At 52.5% G+C, this 25,580-nt stretch overlaps 1 protein-coding gene and 1 long non-coding RNA gene across 2 annotated transcripts in view; one reads left to right on the top strand and one right to left on the bottom strand.

The window, feature by feature from the left end:
• Positions 1-18,450, top strand: part of Slc9a1 (solute carrier family 9 member A1) — a 56,261-nt gene extending 37,811 nt beyond the window's left edge. The window contains exons 2-12 of the mRNA XM_004642861.2: positions 5,617-6,077; positions 9,210-9,460; positions 10,622-10,839; positions 12,164-12,366; positions 14,602-14,691; positions 15,129-15,199; positions 15,317-15,490; positions 15,731-15,845; positions 15,959-16,060; positions 16,637-16,709; positions 17,889-18,450. Coding sequence (XP_004642918.1) covers positions 5,617-6,077; positions 9,210-9,460; positions 10,622-10,839; positions 12,164-12,366; positions 14,602-14,691; positions 15,129-15,199; positions 15,317-15,490; positions 15,731-15,845; positions 15,959-16,060; positions 16,637-16,709; positions 17,889-18,229 — 2,099 coding nt within the window. The 3' untranslated portion in view covers positions 18,230-18,450. The remainder of the gene's footprint in view (positions 1-5,616; positions 6,078-9,209; positions 9,461-10,621; positions 10,840-12,163; positions 12,367-14,601; positions 14,692-15,128; positions 15,200-15,316; positions 15,491-15,730; positions 15,846-15,958; positions 16,061-16,636; positions 16,710-17,888) is intronic.
• Positions 18,451-18,675: 225 nt separating this feature from the next.
• On the bottom strand, positions 18,676-24,108 carry LOC111813073. The gene is made up of 3 exons (XR_002818408.1): positions 24,096-24,108; positions 19,258-19,267; positions 18,676-18,751 (listed from the first exon to the last, which is right to left on the bottom strand). It is a non-coding gene; the product is annotated as an uncharacterized LOC111813073 (long non-coding RNA).
• Between the last annotated feature and the right edge of the window lie 1,472 nt (positions 24,109-25,580).

The raw sequence follows: 25,580 nt of genomic DNA, 5'->3' as shown, positions 1-25,580 counted from the left end.
TCTCGTAGTAAAGGGCTGAAAGCTCCCACCAATCCAAGGTTTGGTGATGTGCCTGTCCACGGGCCCCTGCACAGGCACACAGGTGTTCAATCTGCCACCTATACTGGGTGGAGTGAAAAACACCTCTCCTCAACCCAGCTTCTTCTAAGCCTTGAACTAGTAGGACAGAGGGTTAGCCCTGGGGCCGGGGTGCTGAGTTCCACACCTTCTTGCCTCTTTCTCTGGGAGAACCATGCAGGTAGGAGGCCTCAGAGTGGCCCTACTCTCGCTGGTGGACCTGGTCATGTGACCACTGACACAGGCTGCCTGCAAGTCTTCATTTTCCTAACCATGCAGTGGAGAATTAAATGCTCTCCATGGGTCTGTTCCAGCTTGCATCTCTGAATGTGATTCTCCCTGCCCCGCCCCACCCCAATTCCATCCTGGTGACATCACCACTGCCATAAGCTGGAGTCCTGGCAAGTTCCACTTTGCTTCTTGGCATTCTGGGATATTGCTTCATTATCAGTCTACCTGGGACTCTGTCCCTTTTCCTTGCCTTTTCACCACACCTAGTGTCAGCAAGCTTTCTGACTCTTAGATGGTGTATTCCAGGCCTTGGGAAAACAGGGCCAGGGCTACTCCTCCCTTCAGTGAGCTGGAAGGAGCCTCCTCCAGACAGAGCCCTCCCCTCCCCCACCCAGGGAACACTTTCCAGTAATATGCTGCCTACTGTGGGCCAGGGGCCAAGACCAGATCCAGATTTCACCCCAAAGCCAGGACCCAGCCCAGCCCAGCCCAGCCCTGCCCTGCCCTGCCCTGCCCTGCCCTGCCTGCCTTGCCTGCCCTGCCCTGCCTGCCTGCCTGCCTTGCCTGCCCAGTACCCCTACCTGAAGTGCACCTGCTTGCTCTGCATGCTCTCCAAGGCCCAGAGATCCTGCTGCTCACTGGGGCACAGGGCCAAACTGAAGAAGAGAGGAAGGCAGGGCTACTCAGGAACACAGCTCCAGCCTGGTACCTGGGAGCGGGCTTAAGAGTTTGCTGAGCCCTCTCCCTGTCAGGAGGACGGTGCTTGTGGGCCTGGCGAGGTGTCTTCCTCCAGAACTCCCATCCTGTAGCTGTCCGTCTACCTATGATGGTGGTCTTACAGTCCAGAAAGCATGAAAACATGGCCACATTCATCAGCTCTTCACCGAGGAACTGAACCTAAGCTGCCTCCCTATCGCTAGTGCCAGGCACAGCCAGCTCAGGAAAAGTACTGGCACCTGAGCACAGGACTAATTAGCTCTCTGCTCCAGGTCTGTAGCATCTAAGCTACAGATAGGATCTTCACCTACTCATAGAAAGCCACCTCACCTTGCAGAGACCAGCTTTTCCTTCTGCAAAATGGGCACAAGCTGAGCATGGTAGGAACACTTGGGCAGGAGCGTGTCAAGCCCAGCCTGGGAAATTTAGTAATTCCTCTCTATGAATGAATGAATGGATGGATGGATGGATGGATGGACGGACTGGGGACATAGTTCAGTGCAAAAGCCCTTGGTCCAATTCCTAGAACCACAAAAAAGGTTGTAGTGGGGGAATAGCTGCCCCCAGGGTTCCTATGAAGACTGAACGTGGTGTACACGGCCAGAGCAGTGCTGGCTTGTGGGACACTGTCAGGAACAGGACGCATCCTTCAGGTTATTGTCCCTGGGTTGCTTCATTACAGGCGTTCTTCCTCCTCCACGAGGACCTGCCACCAACTTAATCTCTGCATCTCCAGCTTACTGGCACGTCTCTGTGTTACACTGCTTTTTCTTTTTATGTTTTTGGTATGGGATCTCACTATGCAGCTCAGCCTCCTAGCGATCCTCCTGTATTCAGCCTCCTCAGCACTGGGATTACAGGCATGCGCCACCACGCCCAGTCTCAATAGCAGGCTCAGTGTGCCCGGGGACAGCCAGCAGGGCACAGTGCCAGGAATCGAACCCTGGTCCCTGCGCTTGCCTAAGCAGGCCCTTAGTCCACTGAGCTATCTTGCTGGCCCTTCTTTCTCTTTAGAAAGCAGCAGTGGCAAAGTTTATTTGAGAAAGTAAAAGTGAAGAATGAGGGAGAAACTGGCTCTGTGCAGTGAGCTTGGGCTAAGTTAAAAGAGAAAAAGAACGTCCTGGAGAAGGCTAGGTGGACTGTTGTGAAGAAAGCCTTGATAGCCCCTCATACCCCTCTTCTTGGGACAGGATCTTGCTATAGATTTTGAATTCAGGATGCCTTGAACTCACTATGTAGCCTAGGCTGGCCTCAAGCTTGCAGCGATCCTCCTGGAATGCTGGGATTATGGGCGTGGCCCACATCGCCCAGCTTGGCTCTGGAGGCCTTCATAGGTTGGTTGGTCCTAGTACTTTGGGCCTGTAGTAAGGCCCACTGTGGTGGGAGCACATAGAACAGAGCCACTTACATAATGAGTCAGGGAGCAAGAAAGAATGAGATGAGGATCAGAGGCCCCACAGACCCCTTCATGGGGGCCCCAGCCCACTCTGTGACCCCCAAGACCTCCTGTTGGGTAGTAGTAAAGCTTCTGCTTCCTCCCAGTAGTACCACCCTGGGGACCAGGCCTTTACAGTATAGGTCTTTGGGGGACATTCACAATGCAAGCTTTGCAGCCATGTCTTCCTTTCTCCCCTCCAGAGTATCACGGGTCTCTGTGCGGGAGCTGTGGCACTGTCTCCCCTGCTTGTGCCTGAGCTGTCTGACCTCAGGGGGAGCTCCATTATCAGTGAGCTCCCCTCATCTTCTGGGAGTCGCCTCTAGGCAGTGACTGTGAACTGAAGGTTGTGAGAGAGGGAGGCACCAAGAAAGGTCTCTGCCCTCATCTGGGTGGACAGAGGGGCCAGGGAACACTTTGTGGAAGGAGGGGTAGAAGCACAGGGCGTTGGCCACACAGGACATTGGAGAGTACAGGAATGGTGCCCAGAGAGAAAGTAGGCTAAGCAGAGGTCTTCAGGCAGAAGAGAATGTGGCACATGGGTTGACTGCAAGACATTTGGGCCTGTGGGGAGAACAGGACTTGAGGCATGGCCAGATGACAGAGGCAGTGCTGAAAATTAGGCCTGTAGGCCTAGAGCAGGAAAGACTCGGAGCAACAAGACCTTGCTCTTCCCAGAGTACCTAAGCTGGCTGAGCACCGGTGGGCTCTCTGAAGACTCAGGGGCTTTTTATTGGAAAAGGTGACTTTTGGTTAAGTCTGTTTTGAAATCAGGAAAACACACCAAATGGATTTGAGGTCCCCTCCTGACGTAAGAGGGAGACATATCTCCCCACCCTCTCCCACCCCAACATGGTTTTCATGTCCCTGGGAGTCACTGTGCTCATGTTCTGGGCCTGGATAATGTTTTGAGTGTAAGCTCTGGCTTATAGCTTTGCGTGGGCCAGTCCATCTCCTTAAAGACATGTGGGGTGGGGTGGGCCTGTGGCTCAGTGGTGGAAAGCTTGCTCAGCATGCACCATCCACAAAACTGGGGGGAAAAGAAAAAAAAAAAAGGAAATAAAAAAAGATGTAGACCAAGAATCTCAGGGTACTGAGAGCAGTGACCTCTCCAGACAGGTCATCAGAAAGTATTATGGCTTGTGAAAGCCTCATGCAGTCATAGGTGGGGCTTTTCAGAGAGGGCTGGAGCTAGAGTGTGGTTACTAAATCAGTCCACTGATTGGATTGGCAGAGTTCTGGGAGTGGATAATGGGAAGCCACCCTGGGTGTGATCACTGCTGCCCTCAGGGTATGTAGCCTAGGTAGACTCTAAGGGATGGAAAGAGCTGCTGCTACCACTTGCGGCAGTGAGAAAAGTAACTAAGATAAGAAGCGTGCAGGGCTGGAGAGATGGCTCAGTGGTCTAAAGCACCTACTTGAAACAAGCTTGGCAAAGCACAGGGACCGCGGTTCAATCCCCCAGCACCACATGCCAGCCAGCCCCGCCCCCTGGTGGGCTGAGCTGGCCACATACACACACAATAAATGAATGTAATAAAAATAAATAAATAATAATAAAAAAGGCCTGTCATCTTTAAAAAAAAAAAAGAAGCGTGCAGATGGACAGGAGCCATCCCTGCTGCCCCAAGACACCCACCTCGGTCCTGGGTTGTCAGTCCTGGGATGAGTAGGATGACATCTGCCTTCACAGAGCTTACTGATTAGGGTGGAGGGAGGGCTTTCTGTCTGAGCAAAGTTGGCTGGGCTGACCCTGGGGATTAGGGTACTCAGCATGCAACTGGGTGCTCAGGTCTCCTCTATCCACTTACCTGCCCAAAACAAAGCAATCAAATAAAACCAAATAACTTGTAGGGAACTTGAGGCTCTGTGGTCAAAGATGGCCCTCTTTGGCAGAGGTTTTTGTTTTTTTTTTTTTTTAATAATTTTATTTTTTTTTAAATATTTATTTTTATTTATTACATTTTTTTAGTGTGTGTGTGTGTGTGTGTGTGTGTGTGTGTGTGGCCAGCTCAGCCCACCAGGGGGCGGGGCTGGCTGGCATGTGGTGCTGGAGGATCGAACCAAGGTCCCTGTACTTTGCCAAGCTTGTTTCAAGTAGGTGCTTTAGACCACTGAGCCATCTCTCCAGCCCTGGCAGAGGTTTTTGCTACCTTGATTTTGTTTGGAGGCCCAAGGTGGGCCCCGACAGAGAATGGCATGTTGCTATGGGCCAGGACTCCTTGGGGAAGTGGTTGATGGCCTCGGAGAGGCATGCAGATGCCTTGATGGGAAAGGAGGCTGGGAAACCTTGACTTTCAGAAGTAAGGAGTTTGCAGCGAGCTGAGGGACAGACCTGGTTACCTCCTGATTCTGCTGCTTAGTTGCCTGTGCTTTTGGCACAACTCCTGCCCTTTCTGAACCAGTTGCCCCATCTTCAGAGAAGGGGAAATTGGGCTAGGAATGGTGGCAAGTAGATTCTGTCTTATATGCCAAAACCCCATGTTAAGCAGCTGTCTGACCTCCACAAGGAAGCGTGTCGTGATTATGTAAAATGTCTGCCATCTGCACGTGTGGGATTAGAGGTCTCTGGATGTGCCTTGCGGATTGGCGGATCTCAGGCCTCCAGGACTAATGTTCATTGCTTCTTCTGTGCTTTCTATTGTCTCCTGTGCCACTGCTTCACCATTCACTGTCTTTTGGCTTTCATACCTCCATGACAGGGAACTCACCACCCTCCCTCAGATAGAAGCATTCGATTGTTATTCTTCTCGTGGAGCCCATGTTTGCCTCCCTGAACCTGTGCCTGGAAAGACGCCTTGGCTTCAGGTGTAGGATTATAGCCTTAGGTACTTAGTGCCTCAGTAATCAATTTATAATTTCTGCCTTCTGGCAACATACAGACTGCTGCTTTCTAATATTTTATGACAGTGGTAGAGACAGCCTGGGTATATCCTTTGAAAAGAAACACTTTAAAAACATCGCTTGTTTTATACCACAACCTTGTGAAGCTGGTGTTATCCCTTCCATTTTACAGGCAAGGAAACTGAGGCCCAGAGAGTTAACAGAGCAGCCTTCTGAGACCAAGCCGAGCACCTCTCGCCAGCTGCTCTCCTGGTCCCCAGCCCTGTCCCCAACCTTCTGCTCTCCTGGATCCCCCAAAAGCCCATGGCCTCCCGTTCTCTCGCCCTCCGCAGGTTTCCATGTGATCCCCACTATCTCAAGCATCGTCCCGGAGAGCTGCCTGCTGATCGTGGTGGGGCTGCTGGTGGGGGGCCTGATCAAGGGCGTGGGCGAGACGCCCCCCTTCCTGCAGTCAGATGTCTTCTTCCTCTTCCTGCTGCCACCCATCATCCTGGACGCGGGCTACTTCCTGCCCCTGAGGCAGTTCACAGAGAACCTGGGCACCATCCTGATCTTCGCTGTGGTGGGCACACTGTGGAATGCCTTCTTCTTGGGCGGCCTCATGTTTGCCGTGTGCCAGGTGGGCGGTGAGCAGATCAACAACATCGGCCTGCTGGACACCCTGCTCTTCGGCAGCATTATCTCGGCTGTGGACCCGGTGGCTGTGCTGGCTGTCTTTGAGGAGATCCACATCAATGAGCTGCTGCACATCCTGGTCTTCGGGGAATCACTGCTCAATGACGCCGTCACTGTGGTGAGGGGCCAGGGGCCATGCCCATACGCACACAGGGCCCAGCCCTCATTGGGTCCAGAAGTCAATCCTGCACACACACCTAATAACAGTAATAAAATCCACCAGTGCCCATGTATGCTTGCTGTGTGCCAAGCACCATGCTGAGCCCTCTGACATGAACTCTCCCACGTAATCCTCAGGACAACCTGAGGAGAGATTTACTGTCCTCATTTTATAGAGGAAGAAACAGGCTGAAAGAAGCTGAATAGCCCACTTGACTGTGTTAGGACCAGGATTTGAAGCAAGGTGATAGGACCTCTTTGTGACCAAAGCAGGTCTGTCTCGTTCCAGGGCCTGAACTCTTGGCCTTGCTAGGTCTTATGCTCCCTCCTTGACTTCCACTTTGATGTGATCCTGGCCAAAGTACTTCTTCTCCTTGTGCCCCAGTTTCCTCTTTGTGGCCCATTTCATCTCTCATGAGGGGCCTTAGCTCTCATTTGTCTGTATCTTAAGTCTAGAATTTAGTATGTGCAGAGTTTTAGGATGGAAATTATGGAAAAAGGTCATTCTTCCCTCCCCCAAATCTCCAGAGGGTTGATAAGTGAAATGAGTCATCTACTGGCTTGCTGTGTGACCATAAGCAAGTGACTCTACCTCTCTGGGCCTCATGGATGACAGCTGCAAAGTGGCAGAGTGTCAGTGCTTTCCTCTGAGGGTCTAGTGAGGGCAGGTACACAACAAAATCTGTGTGTAGTGACGCTATAGATGCCTGCGTGCATCCTCTCAGCCAGCAGTTTCCTCAGGAAACAGGTATGTGTATGTGTATGTGCACACTTGTGTCCGCCTCCTAAGCAGGGTCACTCATTGAACAGCTACACGCACAGGAAGACACAAGGATGTGCCTGCGTGCATAGTCCCCACTCGCACACATATTCCCTGCTCACCCTGGCCCTGCAGGAAGCAGCACCTCTGAGCAGCGACCGTCTGGTATTCAGCCGTGACAGCCTCGGCTTCCTCTTCCTAGGTGGCCGTTGGCCTGGTCCTCAAAGCTCTGGTGGAGCGGCAGCCTGGCCTGAGCAGGCAGGCCTTGGTCCTGGTCTCTTCTAGCACCAGCTCTTGTCCAGGGTTAGCATAGCAGTCCTGATTTCTCTACTTGTGACACAGCTCTCTCAGAACCCAGCCCATCCTCTTCCTAGAGGTTTTTGTTTTTTGTTTTTTGGGGGTTTTTTTGGTAGGGTAGAGAGGTTGGAGGTTCTGAGGATAAAACCAAGGCCTCATGCATGCTAGGCAAGTACTCTCTGCTACTGAGCCATAGCCCCAGACCCTTTTCGGGGTTCCTACTCATACTGGTGAAGTCAGTGTGGGCGCAGAGCTACTGAGAACAGTGGGTGTGCTTGTACCAAGGGGGTAAGTTGGATGCAGCGGCATCTCCCACGGTGACAGTAGTGGTAGTGATTGCGGTGGTCATCAGGTACTTCCCATCCAGCCAGGTGTGTATTGCCTTGTCTGACCCACAAGTAACTACCTTAAGTTGGCACTATAATCCTAGTTTTACAGATACAGAAACTGAGGCACCAAGTTGTATTAGATGATTACAGATATAGCTGGGGTTCATATCTGCACAGAATAGTCCAGTTCAGAGCCCAAGCACAGACCTGTGCCACCCTACCTCTTTATAGTGCCACTGCCTATAGTACCAGCCCAGAAAGGAGGACCTTGTACTCTGTGCTGCCCCCTCAGCCTATGTGGTAGACCGTGAATTCCTTCCAGCCAGGAGTCAGGTCAGGTGGCCCAGGGCTGAGAGTGTGCGTGGCTGTCTGCTGCTCGTGACCCGCCCTGTCTCGCAGACGGCTGTGGTCCAGGCAGCACCAGACCCTGACCAATGTCCCATTCTGTCCTTCCTGCCTGGCCCAAGTTGGGTCTTTTCCTGGAGCCTTGAGCATGGATGTCCTCCCCATTTCCAAGACAGCAGAGCTGCGCTTGGGCTCCCGGGAATCAGGGCTGTGCCCTGGTGCAGCTCACCTGCCATGTCTTTACTGCCTCCAGGGACGGCTCAGGTGCTGGGGGCTTTGGAGATTTCCCTGTCAAGGATTCTCACATCTTCTCTTCACTCCCATCAGGCCTGGAAACTCCCAGCTGCTTGCTGGCAGAACTGCCTAGACTGGACTGGACTTGAGTAGACCAGAGAGCCGTGGTGCCAGCTCCTAGAGCACAGAATGTCAAAGCTGAGCCTACGCAGGAGGCCTGAGTCCACAGGCTGAGTGAACAAGTTCTGGACCCCGTCCTACGGGGCTGGGGCCTTCTGCCTTGTTGTTTACCTCTCTGGAACTTAAGTTAGCAAGGGAGCAGGCAACCACAGCTGCCTACCTCAAGAGGTGGTTCAGTGCTGACTAGGCTCAAGACTGCTCAAAACTTTCCAGTGAATGAAGTGCCGTGTTGACATTCTACAGTAGCATTACAGAGACCTGCTGTTTACTAGGCCAGAAGGTGGAGGAAGCCTTAGAGAGTCTCTTGTTCCACAGCATCTGAACTTGGCTGCTCATTGCAACCACTGGGGAGTTTGTTAATGGAGATTTCTCAGCACACCCAGAGTTGAGTCTGGTATTACCTGGCCATGTGGTTTTCAGAGGTTAAGAACTGTTGTTCTAGCTCATTGTCTGAACCTCCTTGCTTTGTGCTAATCAAGAGACTGAAATGCAGAGAGGAATGAGATAGACCAATTTAGTAGTACCTGTAGCTGCTAACCCCGTCTGGGTCGTTTTACCTCTACTAACTTAATCCTTGCAACAGCCCTTCGAGATGGGCCCACTTTCTGTGCTTGCAGATGGGAAAGCTGAAGCATAGGAAATCTGAGTATTTGACTCTGGGTACACAACTAGGGAATAGCAGGGCAAGGACTCCAGCCTCCCTGCCCCACCCTTTTTTTTTTTTTTCTTTTTTCTATTGGGAGTCAAAACTCACAAGCTTATGCTTGCAGAAGGCATTGTGAGGCCCCCTGGGTTTTGTGTACCTACTTGGCACTAGGGTTTCTTTCCTATCGCTTGGTTTCTTCTTGCGACTGTAGCCCACTGAGCAGGGGATCGCCATGGTGGACCCCAGGGAACCTCGGGGCCACCCTGCCCACCCATCCACCAGCCTGCACATCTTCCCCAGGTCCTGTATCACCTCTTTGAGGAGTTTGCCAACTATGACCGCGTGGGCATTGTGGACATCGTTCTCGGCTTCCTGAGTTTCTTCGTGGTGGCTCTGGGCGGGGTGTTCGTCGGTGTGGTCTACGGCATCGTGGCAGCCTTCACCTCTCGGTTCACCGCCCACATCCGCGTCATTGAGCCGCTCTTCGTCTTCCTCTACAGCTACATGGCCTACCTGTCAGCGGAGCTGTTCCACCTGTCGGGCATCATGGCGTGAGTCCAGGCAGGCCAGGCCGTGGGAGTGGTACGGGAGGAGCCCCTGCATGGCCTCCAGGGGCTCCCCAGGGCTCGGACTTAGGCCACAGGCATAAGGCATGAGCCCCAGGCAATGACTGAGGTCCTCAGAAGCTTCCCAGAAGGGCCCTTCTGCTGGTTTCTCCGGGATTTGGGAATGTAGAGAAGAAATTCCTTGCCAGAAGCAGATGGTGCCAGAGCAGTCTGCATTGATGTTAGTCTGGCCACAGGAGGGCAGAGCCCAGGACTGACTCAGGAAAAACTTGGTCCTACTACTTCCTCCTTTTGTGTTTTTAATTTTTTTCTTTTCTTCAGACCTGGTTATTGAATTCAGGGCCTTCACACTGAGCTACATTCCCAGTCTTTTTTATTTTATTTATTTTTTTGAGACAGGGTCTTGCTAGGTTGTTTAGGTTGGGCTCAAACTTTGTGATCCTCCTGCCTCGGCCTCTCAGGGTACTGGGATAACAGGCAAGCACTATCACATCCAGTTTCTTCGTCTTAAAAGGAGTTCCACAGGTGGAGCTGGACATAGGCTCCCATGTACTCCTCCCCTAAGGCACCATTGGGGATGCACAGGGCATCTCCCTGGGCCTGAGTCTTGAGATCTTGAGGCCTCCACTGGGGCGGAGGAGGAGTGAGCTATGCAGGGGGCTTTCCTGATAAGGAGAGTAGCAGAGGTGTGGAGGCCAGGCTGGCTTGAGGATTCTGGGCAGCAGGGAGAAAGCCTGGCCAACAGGAGCAGAGCCCAATATGAGTACCAGGCCAGGAGGAAAGAAACCAGAGAGGCACAAAGGAGTGTCACTGGCACCCTTTGGACGGGCAGCGAGCATGGCCCTGGGGAGAAGGCACGGGCTGTGGAGTTGGACAGACCTTATCACTGCCATTTGCTGCAGTGTGATGCATAACAGGCAATTTTATTTCTCCCAATATCAGATCTCTCTTCTGAAAAATGGAAGTCCATTCCCAGCCCTGTGAGGCTGATGTGACGATTGAGTAGGGAACAGATGTGCAAAGGCACAGCCCCTGAGAGTTGCACAGTAATCAGGCACCTGTTCCTCCTGGCTTTGTCAGCCCTGTCAACAGAGGGCCCCTGGGAGGTGCTGCTCACCCCTGAACCCTGCTCTTTGCCGGCCCCAGACTCATCGCCTCAGGAGTGGTCATGCGTCCCTACGTGGAGGCCAACATCTCCCACAAGTCCCACACCACCATCAAGTATTTCCTGAAGATGTGGAGCAGTGTCAGCGAGACTCTCATCTTCATCTTTCTTGGCGTCTCTACTGTGGCTGGCTCCCACCACTGGAACTGGACCTTCGTCATCTGCACCCTGCTCTTCTGCCTCGTCGCCCGGGTGCTGGGTGAGGCAGGGATCCAGGCCAAGGGAGGAGTGTGTGTGTGAAGTGTGGTGTGTGGAGCAGTGAAGTTGTGAGAAGGTTGTGTGGTATGCTGTGTGTGTGATGCATTGAGAGGAGGGCCCAGGCCATGAGGTGGTGGTATGGGGGGCGGGGGTGGGGAGGAGTCTGTTCTGTTCAGAGGTCAGGCTGGGAGATGGCTATGTGATCCAGTGGGGCTGGGTGGTTATATGTATTTGAGGCGGGTATTTATAGGGGTTGGTCTGTGTGTAGGGTAGATTGTGTTTGGTAATACATGTAGGGGCTAGGGTGTGAGTATGTGGTAAAGCATGTGTAGTACATTATATGGAGGGGCTGAAATGTGGAGGATGTGGTACAGGTCGGAGTGTTGTGTGAAGAGGTTGTGAGGTGTAGGGGGTGCCCATGAATGGCTCCTGGGTGTACCCTTCTTTCCCCTCTCTGCAAAACTGATGTCATAATGGGCCCTCAAGGGGAAAGAAGCTCAGACTCCAAAGAGTCTGTGTGACTCATGGACAGCCACAGTGTGTCAGAGCGAAGGGGCTCTTGAGACCTCTGGGCCTTTTGGTTTCCTGAGGAGGGATCCGAGGCCCAGAAAACCCAGGTCCGCACCTCTGAGCCTGGGGTACGTCATTGCAGCACAGATGCCACAGGTACTTGCAGCCTGCATCCCCCTCATAGCTGCGCCACTGTGCGGGGCTGCCTGTGGGGACCAGGCCTCGGGCCGGGCCCTTGGATTCCACTTTCTTGTGCCTGGTATGCCTCATGTTGGTGGCCAAGTCGCTGCTCCTCTCAGAGCTCACCTCCCCGAGATGAGGCTGGGTGTGTGGTCCCCGGGCCTGGCTGTTTCATGTTTACTTGGTGCACTTTTTAAAATGCCCATTGTTTCTGATCCTAATCCTCAGGGAGCCTAATTTTATGAGCTAAGGTTAGAACCTGTTTACATTTTAGAATAATGTTTTATGATAGAAAATTCCAAGTACATAGGAAAGTAGAGTAGAATAATGATTCCCATGAGCGCATCATGTTCAATAAGTATCTGCTTGTCACCAATCTTGTTTTCTCCTTTCCCTTCTCCCTCCTGACCACTGGCCGCTGGAGGCCTTGGTAATGTCACCAAAGCATACCCAAGTTGGGGAACCCAATTTAAGGACCACCTTGCTTTACATTGAGGAACTTGGGGTGCACTGGGCTGAGGGGCTCAAGAAATAAGTGAACTAGGTAGTGGCTTCCTGGATACATAAGAAGGTCCTAGTAGACTCCCCAAGGTGGTAAGGACAGCCTGACCACTCTCTTCCCCACTCCCTGACAGGTGTGCTGGGCCTGACTTGGTTCATAAACAAGTTCCGCATTGTGAAGCTGACCCCCAAGGACCAGTTCATCATTGCCTATGGGGGCCTGCGAGGGGCCATCGCCTTCTCCCTGGGCTACCTCCTAGACAAGAAGCACTTCCCCATGTGTGAGCTGTTCCTCACTGCCATCATCACTGTCATCTTCTTCACCGTCTTTGTACAGGTGCTAAGCCCCCGAGTCCCTGAAAAGAACAAGAACATGCTCCAAGGGGCTGTGGACTCGACTCCAGCTTCAGTGCTACCCTGCTGCTTTCCTGTCTTAATTTTTCTCCTCACTAGACAAAATACCCAACACGCAAAGTTAAAGGAAGAAAGGTTCATTTGGCCCATAATTAGCAGAGATCTCAGTCTGTAGTCAGCTGGCTCCAAGGCATGGGAGAGGGATGGCATAGCAGGGCAGGCAGCCGGTAGCCAGTGGTGAAGTAGCAAGTGACAAGGAGGGACCCACTTTCTGTCTATATCTTATCCAGGTTACAGCCCTTAGGGTAGGCAGGGCACTCACAATCAGGGTGGGACATCCTTAATCCTATGCCAAACCACAGGCTTGACCCCAGCATCACACAGCTCTCGAGCCAGAAGCTCCAGCTGTAACTGCATGAGGCTTGGAGGGGACATGCAGACAAAAACGGTAACGACCTTGAGACAACCCATTCCGGACCCCTCCTGTCTCTCAGAGCAATTCCTATTCCCCATTCCTTTGCCTACTAAATTTTCCTACTCTTACAAGTGATCTTGAGCAAGCCACTTCCCTTTGGGGCCACATTTTTTAACTGTGAAATGAGAGTTGTCATAAGGAGTGATTGTGACATGATTGACCGGATGTGAAGTAAGCCAAGTGCTGCCCGCATTTAGGAACCATTTCAGAGATGGGGTTAAAGTCAGCAGCCCCAAGGTCTGACTGCTAGATTCGATGTAGGCCTTCAGTAATTAATGTCTTGGGGTCTCAGCTTCCTTACCTGTAAAGTGGGACTAACAGCACAGCATGGGCAGTGGGGTGGGGCTCCAAGTCACGTAGCAGGAGCCCAGAGTCAGCCTTAGCTCTGTCCCTGCCTTGTGACCCAGTGAACAGCCCATCTCTGTGTCTCCATTCCTGGCTCATGAAATGAAGGAACGGGGCTAAATTACCCCCAAGAATTCTTCCAGCTTGCTGGTCCCTGACTTCTGAGCCTTTCAGTGACCCAGGCTTAGCTGATGGCCCCACCGCTGCCCCTAGTCCCCAGGGAAGCCCAGGCTGTGCTTACTGTACCTGACTGAGCTTGGGCAGGTGTGAAGCTCTGCCATGGCCTCCATAGCTTTCCCATCACTTCTGCCTTCTGTCACGCTTCCATCTAATCCTCTCTGAGCTCTAGATGGAACATATGTTTGTCTTCTTAAGAGAAAAAAATACAGGGGAAACCTGAGGCTATGCGTATTTCCTGTCTCTTATTTTTTGAGACAGGTCTCACTGTGTAGTCTAGGCTGGCGTTGAACTCACTATGTGGCCCAAGCTAGGCTTGAACTTGGGACAGTCCTCCTGCCCCAGCCCCGCCCCTCTCCCCCCAAGGAGAGGGAGCTACCTCATTTTGTCATTCTGCCCTGCTTCCATCATCAATTGTTTCAGGGCCAGGTATGGTGGCGCATACCTGTTGAGGCAGGAGGATCACCACAAATTTGAGGCCAGCCTGGACCACATATCGAGACCCTCTTCTCAAACAACACAAAACAAAAACTTGTTTCTCTCTGACGCTAGTTGTGCACACTGATGGCTTTGCAAACTCATTTTCACTGAAGGCAGTCCTGGGGTAGGGATGCCCCTCTGGAGCCAGCCTGCCCAGGTTTCAGTCTTTGCTTTACTACATTGGGACCTTACGTGGTTGCTTACTCCAGGGCTGACTTTAGCCCTCCTCTGAGCCTCAGTTTCCTCTGTCAAATGAGAAAAGTAAGAGTTGTTGAATTGTTGTAGACATTAAAGAGCTTACACAAGGGAACCTTATAACCTGGTCCCTCACCTGACAAGTATGCAGCTAAATTAGCCCCTGCTGTTGTCTCCAGGTCCTCCCAGCAGCCTTTGTGGGAGGCAGAGCAGAGGTGTGTCTCCCTTACTGTGAGGGTAGGGAGGGTGACGCGTCAGATTGCAGAGCCAGTCCTGGAGTCTCCATTTGAACCCAGGTCCCACCTAGGTGCCCACTGAGGGTCGCTAGGTTAATTAGGTTATTAGACCTCTGGCAGTGTCTGCAGGGAGAAGCCGACTTTAAGGACCTGACTTTGTGTAAGTGCCAGGATAGAGGTGGGGAGAACAGCCAGTCTTCAGACCTCAATGCAGAGAGACCATCCTCGCCCAGTCCCTGGGGATGGGGGAGGGGGAGCGTGAGAGGTGGGTAGCAGAACCCCAGTACCTGACAGCCGCCTGTGCCCCCAGGGCATGACCATTCGGCCGCTGGTAGATCTGTTGGCTGTGAAGAAAAAGCAGGAAACGAAACGCTCCATCAATGAGGAGATTCACACACAGGTACTGGAAGCTGGGGCTGGGCCCTCAGTGGTGGGAGGAGGCTTGGCGCTGGGGAGCAGCTGGGCTTCAGCCTCCAGTTATCTCTTCCATGTTCCAGGACACGGTGGTCCATTGATCTCTTGAGGGTCTGGCCACTAGGGAAGGAGGCCAGGGGGGTGTTACATTATATCCTCCTCTGGCTGGAACCTGACACAGGTGTGAGGCAGGTGTTCTTTCAACTGGGTTCAGAGAATGGGACTCAACTGGCTCTCTGGTAGAGGGTGTAAGGGACCTGATCCGTTCAGGATGATGGGGGATGAGTGACACCTGCTGGCTACTCGTGGAACTACAGGGCCAGGCTGAGCAGAGACAACAGGGTGGACAGTGGGGTGCTTTCAGGAGAGTCAGGTTATGCAGAGTCCAACAGTGAGGCTTACCTGGCCCTGGGCCTGTTTCAGTTCCTGGACCACCTTCTGACAGGCATTGAGGACATCTGTGGCCACTACGGCCACCACCACTGGAAGGACAAGTAGGTAGCAGGCCTGGTTGGGAGGGAAGTGGGTAGCTAAGGGGGGGTGCCCCTCATGCCCGGCGTCTCCCTGCACCTAGGAGCTTGCTCCATCCAGTTCCCTCCTCCTCCTACCAGGCTCAACCGCTTTAATAAGAAGTATGTGAAGAAGTGCCTGATAGCCGGCGAGCGCTCCAAGGAGCCTCAGCTCATCGCCTTCTACCACAAGATGGAGATGAAGCAGGCCATCGAGCTGGTGGAAAGTGGGGGCATGGGCAAGATCCCTTCCGCTGTCTCCACAGTCTCCATGCAGTGAGTGCCACTGGCCAGTCTGGGCAGTGCTCATACCACATCCCAACCCTCAACCCCAGCTGGGGGTGGGGTGGGGGAGGACTCTGTTGTCCTGTTGCGGAGGGAATGGGATCTTCGGGGCCACACTAAGGGCCTGAGGCTTTCGCTTTCGCTTGGGCCATTCCAGCATGGTCCTAGACCAGCCCCAGTAGGCTGCAGGGTCGCAAGAATGTGGCCCTAAGCTGCGTCCTGTTGTCCTAGGAACATCCACCCCAAGTCCCTACCTGCTGAGCGCATCCTGCCAGCACTGTCTAAGGACAAGGAGGAGGAGATCCGAAAAATCCTGAGGAACAACCTGCAGAAAACCAGGCAGCGAGTGAGACCCCACCCCACACCCTGCGCCCCACTCGGAGGGCACTGCTGTCCCCTTCCCTTCCCTCGGAAGCCTTGGCCTCCACTGTCCTGCACTGACAGCTCTTCCTCCCTCAGTTGCGGTCCTACAACAGACACACACTGGTGGCTGACCCCTACGAGGAGGCCTGGAACCAGATGCTGCTCCGGAGACAAAAGGCCCGGCAGCTGGAACAGAAGGTGTGTGCCAGCCTGGAGGCCAGACCTTCCTTCCTGGGGAGCCTGGGATATTCCCATGCCTGTACCCTCAGTGCTCCACCAAATCCCTCTAAGGAAATGAACCCATTCTTAAAACAGAGGGGCTTGGGGAAGCTTGTTGGCAGTGTGGGATAATTGTTACCCCAAATTAGGGCTATGGTAGGGGAGAGTGGAGGAGTGGGTATGTTTAAGGACACTAAGGAAGTAGAACTGGTAAGACTTGGTCATCAGTTTGAGGTGGGGCAGAGGGGAAGGAAAGAGCCCACAGTTACATCCGGGCTCCTACAGTACTTGGGATAATTGAGAGTAATGGCTGTCACAGGGGATCCTAAGGAAGGGCCTAGGTGCCCCTCTTCTTAGCTTTTTGGTCTGGAACTCAGAGGGCAGGTGTGGGCTGGAGCTGCCAGCTGGGGCAGTGAGGGAATATTTGAGGCTCCTCAGGTAGATGGTAGACCTGGGACAAGTCCCCAGGGGTCCTCCAGGTTCCAGTATGGGTGGTGTCCAGAGGGCTGCACCCCACCAGGCTGCCATGTTCACCCTGTCTGTCCTTCCTGTCAGATGAACAACTACCTGACGGTGCCTGCCCACAAGCTGGACTCACCAACCATGTCTCGTGCTCGCATTGGCTCAGGTAAGGCCTGGAGTGGGACCTTGGGGCTGGACACAGCCTGCTGGGCCTTAGACAGGAAGTGGCCTCAGAACCAGCAGGCAGGACAGGCCTCATGCTTTCTGTCTCCTCAGCTCTTCCCAAGCCATAACTGTGTCAGTGTCAGGTGGAGCTACAGATGGACAGAGAGCCCTGCTCTTGTCCCTAGGCACAGAGGTGTCCCAGGTGGGGCTCAGTGAGGTCTGTGCTGGAGCCAGGGGCAGGTGGGGTGCCTGACAAGGAGGCAGGGGCAACAGAGAGGGGCCACCGCATAGCTCTGGGTCCCAGGGGCAAGCCACAGCTCAGGAGTGAGCCCTGATTCTTAACCAGCATCTTGGGGCACCTGCTCACAGTCTGAGAGAAGCTTGGGGCGGGGCTCCTCAGGTCCAGGTCGACTGAGTAGTTTTTTGTGTTTGCTGAGCAGAATAACATTCACCATGGGGAGTTGTACAAATACATAACACATCGTAATTCTTTCTGTGTTTCCTTGCCCCTCCCTCTTTCTTTCTCCATCTGTAGATATCCGTCCTATGCAAAGGCTCTGTTTCCCTGTTTCATACTATCTTTTATTTTGCTCTTTAAATTACTTATTCTTCAGGTTTCTCATATGAGAGAATGCCATATTTAAGCTTGTGTGTCTGATTTAGTTCACTTAACATTATGGAAAAACAAAAATCAGTATGGTCTCCATGAGGAGGCTGAGACAGGATGATCACTACAAGTCTGAGCTGTGTAGTGAGACCCTGTACCAAATATATCCATAAAGCAAACCAAAAAACCATTATGGTCTCCAGGTGCATCCCTTTTCCTACACATGCCTCGTGTTTATCCTTCTCTATGGCAGAGCAACGCTCCATTGTATCTATAGTCCACATTGTCTTCATCCGTTCATCTGGTAATGGGCAGCCAGGCCACTTCTAACACTGAGCTGTTGTGAGTTGTGGCGCAGTAACCATGGCTGTGCATGGATTGCTGTGGTGTGGTGTCTTAAATTCTTTCCAGAAGGTACCTATCAGGGGACAGTTAGTTCTGAAGCCCATCCGATGGCTGCACTTGCTACAAGTCTCTGGGAATTGCTGCTGGGGGCTGGGGGCCCTCCAGGTGGAGCCCCTGCTGGGCGGGACTCAGGGCTGAAAGTAGCCTATGCCTGTTCTCGGTCTCCAGACCCGCTGGCCTACGAGCCGAAGGCAGACTTGCCGGTCATCACTATCGACCCAGCCTCGCCACAGTCGCCTGAGTCTGTGGACCTGGTGAACGAGGAGCTGAAGGGCAAGGTCTTGGGGCTGAACCGGGATCCAGTCACAGTGGCCGAGAATGAGGATGATGACGACGACAGGGGCATTATGATGCGGAACAAGGAGCCTTCATCCCCAGGCACTGACGACGTCTTCACCCCTGGGCCGAGTGACAGCCCTAGCTCCCAGAGGATACAGCGCTGCCTCAGTGACCCAGGCCCCCACCCCGAGCCTGGGGAAGGAGAGCCTTTCATCCCCAAGGCACAGTAGCACCAGGGCAGGGGTGGCGCCCATCCCACCACAGACTCCCACCAGAGCAGGGGCTGGAAGGGACCTGGGGGACTCCCTTCTAGCTTCCTGAGCTGGACTGGTCCTGCCCTACCCCCACCGCATGGCAGCTGGGCCCACAGCCCCCACGCAGCACGGCTTCCCCTGCCTCCTGGGAAGCGGCCCCTGATCCACCGGAACTGCCTTCCCAATCCACTTGGCAGAATTGCTGGGCTCGTGATCTAGACCCTGCCCTTGCCCAGATCCAGGCCCTCTCACATCGGACCAGGGCCCAGACCAGAGTCTCCCGGCCACAGAGCCCCTGCCTCCATCCATCATCTACCTGTTCAGACCAACTTTACTGGAGAGCCTCAGGCTCCACTGTGGTCCTATCCAGGAGAGGAAGGAGCTGGTGCCCTCCTGGCCCTGGCCAGGCTCTCCTTTATCAGGGGACACACCAGGCACAGGCAGGTGGCTGGGGGAGAATTCAGTGGCCCGTGGCAGTCCCACCCACTTGCCAGCCCCCTGAGCCATCCCAAGAGCTACAGGCTGAGGGTTTCTCTGTGGAACTGGGATTCTTGACAGTGGAGTGACTTGAGGGACAGGGACCACTGGCCCTGCTTAAGGCTGCTTCCCAGGAAGGGACTGTCTGGGGCTGTAGAAAGTGCTGCCTTTTTGTGTTTTGTTTGTCCTTACTTCCATGTATGAACTTGTTTGCACAGAGGCACTCCTGTATTGAGTGTTGGAAAAGTCCTAGTCTGTTGGGGCTTTGGCCCTCTCAGCCCTCCTCATTTGTGCCTGTTGGCCCAACATCCCCCCCTTCCAAGTTGGTCTTTTGCCTGCTGGGCTTTTAGCTCCAGTCTCAGACATGGCCCTGGCCTGGGCTGCTCAGTCTCACAGGTGCAAGGCCTCCTGGAACCTCCCTTGCTCCTTGTTCCTGGCCTTCACTTCCTGCTGGGCTGCTTTTTGGATTCTTTGGTTGGTTTTTGGTGGTTCTGGAGATTGAACTGAGGGCCTTCTCACTGAGCTACCTCCCCAGTCCTCCCCCTTTTTATTTTTATTTTTTGGTACTGGGAATCGAACTCAGGACCTTGCACTTGCCAGCCAGGCACTTGTGCCACTGAGCTATATCCTGGTATTTTATTTTTTTTAATTTTTAAGACAGGGCAAGTTGCCCACCCTGGGCTCAGACTTGCAGTCCTGCCTCCACCTCCTAATGCTGGGGTAGTAGGCACACGCCATGCCCAACTGGCCTTCTTACTCCCTTTCACCAAAGTTCTCCCTCGTGTGCACAACCAGCTTGCTGTGGAGCCCAGCACCGGGGAGGAGGCCTCCCCTGTGGGTCTCTTGCCTCAGCTGGAATTGCTGGCGTGGACAAAGTCCTGGGTCACCAGAGGCCTTGCTCGCAGGCACATACTCCCCACCCTCACTGCCACCAGGGCCAGGCCCAGGCCTGTGGGCAGCATCCCCCTGGACACTCCCTCAGGATCGTGCAATAGAATGTCCCTTTTCCAGGAGACAGGAACATGGGTGCTCTGCTCATGGGTCTATCTCCTCTCCATTGCAAGTGCTGTTTTGGGCAGGAGTCACCACACAGGTGACATTGACAACCATGTACAAAGCCACTGCAGCTGCTGCCGCTCTGCCGCCTGTACAGAAAAAAACTGAAATCTTTTTCATATTCTAATAAATCAATGTGAGTTTTTGACAGAGTCTGGGGCTGCTTCTTGGGATCAGGGGCTTCAGAAAGGAGAGGACCCTGAGTTGCTAAGCTCAAGGCCTGACTCAGAAATGCTTAGCTAGGGGCTGGTGAGATGGCTCAGTGGTCTAAGGCACCTACTTGGAACAAGCTTAACAAAGCACAGGGACCGCGGTTCAATCCCCCAGCACCACATGCCAGCCAGCCCCGCCCCCTGGTGGGCTGAGCTGGACACACACCCACACCCACACCCACACACGTAAATAAATAAAATTAAAAAGTGCTGAGGTAACCAGCAGGGTCTCTAGAGATCCTGGATGTTCTCTAACATCCTGGGATCTGAGGAAAGACCTGTGTGGCTGGGTTTTAGTGACAGCAGGAGAGGCAAGGTTGGGATTTTGCCATCCATGATCAAGCTTTTGGTTCTTGCTGGGCATGGTAACACGTGCCTGTAATCCCGGAACTCTGCAAGACTGAGGCAGGAGGATCATGAGTTCAAGCCCAACCTGGCCAACAGAATTATTAAAATCCTGTCTCAAAAATAAATGACTGGGGATGTATCCCCAGTCAGGGCACTGGGTTCAATCCTCAGTAACACGTAAACACAAAGATTTGGTTCTTAGACTAAAGGCAGTGGAAAGTCGCTGAAACCCTGCGTTCTCCTCTGAAATGGAGACCACAATCTCTGGATGAAACGTGCTCTGGACCATTTGGTGCCCTTCCAAGAGCTGACCACCAGAGGGCCTTTGCGTGCACGCCAGTCTCCTTGGGACCTGGGCCCCTGAAGCCTGGGACCTGAGTGTAGAGCTGGTTCATGAAGTCTGAGGTGGACACTGGCATACAGACCGTTAAGGAGAGGTGACGCTGTGTCTCTGGTCTCAGCGGGGAGCAGATGGTACATTCAGGGTGAGGGCAGGTTATGGGCACCTACCTGGGATGGGCCCACAGGGCTCACTCAGGAAGCTGTTACAACCATGAGAACTGAAAGGACAAGAGCTGGGATGGACAGCCCACCTTGGCCCCTGCCAGAGTGCATGACGGATCCGTTAAACGTTCTTTTTTTGGTCCTGATGGTACCTCCATTGGCAAACTCCACCTGAAAGCTGGAGGGGAAAGCAGTCCTGTGCATGAATTGAGAAGAGAGAAGAGAGAAGAGACCTAGCAGAGCCACTTCTTTGTCTCTCAGTATCTGTTGACCTTGGATGAGAAAGACATGGCCCTGTGGCCTCTTGGTTACAGAATTTCTATTTGACACGATGAAAGGGTATTGATAATAGTCTGTGGTGAGGGTTGCACAACATTCTGGATGTAGTAAAATGTTGAATTACTCACTTTAAAGGGGTTGATTTTATGCTGTGATGCAAATTTTGCCTCAATTTTTCTTTAATGGAAGAAGAAAAAGAAGAAAGAAAAAATCCTCCACCTCCCTGACAGCAACACAATTTCATCCACAGCAGATCCTTGGTCGTCTTTCTGTCATCCTTCCTTGGAGTCTGACATAAAACAGATATCACCCAACTCTTGAGGTGAACAGGGTGGGAAACCACAGCAGCGAACTACTTCCGCCCCTACCTGGTGGTGGTTACAAGGCCTAAGATACCAATCACCACATCATCTTTCCTCTCCCTTTCCACATTCCTCTTCCCGGGGACCAGCACCCTGGATGTTTTTTTGTTTGTTTTGAGACAGGATCTTGCTGTGTAGTTCATATCCTCCTGCCTCAGCCTCCCAAGTGCTGGGATTACAGGCATACACCATCACACTTGGCTGATTAGGGCTGTTATTTGGTGTCCTGAACCTTTGTTCCCTTTGAGCAGTTGAGCCTCTGGCTGCTCTGATGTTTCCTGGGTTCCCGTTTCCCACTAACCAGCATGATTAGACACGAGAGAACCGGAGGCGCCCATGAATCCTCCAGGCTCCAGTGTGAGGTCTCCTTCCCTACCACTGGGTAGCAGGAACTTACTTCCCCCTTGGTAGCCCACACTGATCACCCTAACTGGTCCAGCTGACCTCTTGTCTGCTTTTTGATTAATTGACGCACATAGCCCAAAAATGACTAGGGGTAGGAGGACGCCCCTAACTTAAAGCCACCATGACTGTGTCCCCTGGAGGAAATATTCCTCTTTGGGCATTAGGGACTCCAGACCCACAGTGAAGGGGATAGAAAGCAAATGGCCCTTTGTCATTTGGAATAATAGTGAAGGAAAAAGATACCTACCCCTAAGTCACAGAGCCTAGTGCCTACCCACCAGCAAGCGGCCTGAGGGTGTGCTGTCCCCGAGGGCGCTGTTCTGCTGCTCTAGGCAGTGCTTGTGGCTCTAGAGCAGAGTGATCCTTAGGTGAGACCTTGGCCGTATGGAGGGCTTTCAGCATAAAGTGGAGCTGGGGCGGCGACGCATGGGATGGCGAGTGATGAACGAGGCCTTGTGTGGCATGCAGAAGTGACAGTGCTGGCGGAGCCCTGGGGTGAGGAAGGGCGTCGAGAGTCGGGGCTATGCAGCTGCTCCCTTGGAGAAAGGGGTGTCTGTGGGACCAGCCTCCACCAGGTAGTGAGCTGCTCCCCCGGGGCAAGGTTCTTAGAGCCTTCAACTCTTAGAAGTTGTCCAGGATCCCGAAGGATTTGTTTGTATGAGCTATCAATTTTATTGGGTTAGAAATTAAAATTTTAAAATATGAATTTCTTTCAAATGAGTAAACCCCATCACGAAATAAACCATTTCATATTCATATAAAGTTTTTAATGAAAATAAGCCTTCAAAACAGAAATGATGAGACGAGGATCATTCATTGACGGCCTGGCTTAAGAGAAGACAGCCACCTTCTCAAGTCCCCAGCGTTCCATCTGCTGTGCACTTGTCGTGTCGCCTCTGAGACACTGCGTGATGCTCTCTTGGAAGAGTGGCAGTAAAAAAGGTGAATGTGTCTTAGTATCAATATGAAACTAGACTTGCTCTCATTGAACTCTGGAAAGAGACTTGGAAAGCCCAGTAAAGGGTGCTATACAGAACACTCAGCCTGGTCTCTTCCTGATGGCAATTTGGACATGGGTCTCATTGGGCTAAAGTCAAGGTGTCAGCCAGGTCTGCATTCCTTCCTGGAGAGGGTCAGTAGGATCCCTTTGGAGACCCCTGCTGCTTTCAAGGCCAGCCGCTGAGGACAGTCCCTCTCCCACCTCATCACTGTGACCCTGGCTCTTCTGCATCCATCTTTGAAGACCTTCGTGATTACCTTGGGACCATGTAGATAATTCAGGTGAATCTCTTGTTTTCTTGACAGGGTCTCATTAGGTAGCCCCAGCCGGCCTCGAGCACATGGAGATTCTACCTCAACTTCCTGAGTGCTGGAATCGCAGGTGCATGCCTCCACATTCAGCTAGAATCTCCCTATTTTTATTTTTTTATTTATCATTATATTTATGTATTTGGTATAAGGCCTCACTACACAGCTCAGATTCATAGTGATCCTCCTGTTTTCAGCCTCCCCAGTGCTGGGATTACAGGCATGAGCTACCACAACTAGCTTCTGGGTCAGCACAGTGCATCTGGGGACAGGACTAGTGCGGCATGTGGTGCCAGGGATCGAACCCTGGTCCCTGCGCTTGCCCAAGCAGGTGCTTAGTCTGTTGAGCTATCTGGCCAGCCTATTCCCCCTGTTTTTTTTTCTCTTCGAATGCCTTCAGGGCACTTTTGGCTGGCTGTAGGGTTGTGGGGATCGAACTACAACAACCTGAGGCTGACAGCTTTGTGGAAGTAGCCACTTAAAGAACTGAGCTAGGGCCAGGCCCCCTCCCCCTATTTTTAAAGTCAGCTGACCAGCCAACTTAATTCCATTGGCTACCTTAATTCCCCCTTTTTCATATAACACATAACCTATTTGCAGATCACAAGGGTTAGAGTGTGGACATTTGGCAGGTGGGTTTATTATTCTGCCTATAACAGCATGTGTAACCCTGTCCTTGTCACCTTGGCTTCTGGGTCCACTGACCAGGAACCTGTATAGCTAGAGAAAGAAGCTGACATCTTGACCATCTAGTTGGTTTTTGTTGTTGTTGTTTTGTATTTTAGGCAGGGTGTTCAGGGTCTCACTCCTAGAAGTGTTTTTTTTTTTTTTTTTTGCTCGGAATGCCTTCAGGGCATGATTGGCTAGCTGGAGTTGTGGGGATCGAACCACAGCAACCTGAGCCTGACTGCTTTGTTGAAGCAGCCACTTAAAGAACTGAGCTAAGGGGCAGGCCCCCAGGGTCTCACTACTAGATCGGACTCCTAATGTTCCACCTGTTTACAGCCTCCCAAGAGCTGGGATTACAGGTGCGCCACCACACCCAGACTCAATTGCTGTCTCAGCGCACCCCCGGGATCGAACCCCAGGCCCCCGCACCTGCTTGCAGGCCCTTTAATCTGCTGAGACCATCTAGTTCTAAAGCAGCTCTTGCACAGTGGATGCGCTTAGAGCATCCGTGTGGGTTTAAATAGCTTTACTACTTATACCTGTCTCAAGAGCCCATATTTCTCCTGACAGCTTCCCTGGCTTAGCCACTGCCCACTGCCATCGTCAGTGCCGATCTGTACCTTGGGTTATCTTCCACACCAAGTGGACCCTTCATATAGCCAGAGGTCTGCTCCTTGGGAGACCGTCCCCCCTCCTTCCCTCCCTCCCTGTGCTCTGGGGACACCCTGCATGTGGCTGCAGTGCAGCTTTTGGGATTGAGCTAACACAACATGCAGACCTGTTTGGAAAGCCTGCCTGCTCTTCCCTCTGTATTATCAAGTGACAGCATCTTCACCACCTGTGGACTGAGGGAGAAGCAGAGAAGTGATAAGAGTAGGAACCAGGGGACTTTGGATCACCTGCTCAAGCAGTTTCCTCATGTCCTCTGGGCTTGCTCAGACCTGATCCCATAGATGCTACTTCATATTAGAATGCCACTGTGCGTGTCCAATTTTATGAGAAGATGGCTCAGATAATTTCCATCTCTGATTGCTTGGCTCCCTCAGTGTCCCACAGACAGAACTCTCCCTACCATGTCGAGTGTTAGTTTTTTTTAATGGAGAACAGTTGTTACAAAGGAGGGCATAGATTTGATCCAGAGCCCTACACATCTGCCTATGCCTTGAGTCTGCCACTGGGACCTGGGCCTGCTGCAGCTTTTCCTGCTGTGGCTGCTTCCTGGTGATGGTTCTCATGCGAGAGGCAGCGTGCTCTGCAGCCTGCCCCTGCTTCCGTGCCTTCTCTCCCTCCAAGCCTCACTCTACACTTAGACTTATAGGTGTTTTTATTAAATGGCTACAGCAGCACAGCTGAGTGGGACCTACATTGCTTCACAATTCAAGAGCCTTGCCAAAGTCTTACTTCTACGTTCTTTATAGTGAGCATTATAAGGTTTGGCAACTTATTTCTCGTTTTAGAAGAGAAATCCTAACATGCCCTGGACCACTGGATCCCTTAGAGGCTTCACAGACATGGTAGCCCCTGAGTTTCTATGGGATTAATCCCCCTTCCTTTTGCAAATATGTTTCACTAAGAATCTAGTTCACTGGGTCCAATTACCATTATGCCATCAATATGACGGGTAAGCATAATATTTTGCTTTCTTTTCTCTCTGTCTCTGTCTCTGTCTGTTTCTGTCTCTCTGTCTGTCTGTCTGTCTGTCTGTCT

Source organism: Octodon degus, unplaced genomic scaffold, assembly GCF_000260255.1.
Source record: "Octodon degus isolate 3935 unplaced genomic scaffold, OctDeg1.0 scaffold00163, whole genome shotgun sequence".
NCBI classification, from domain to species: domain Eukaryota; kingdom Metazoa; phylum Chordata; class Mammalia; order Rodentia; family Octodontidae; genus Octodon; species Octodon degus.
This window is presented reverse-complemented; position numbering and strand designations above follow the sequence as displayed.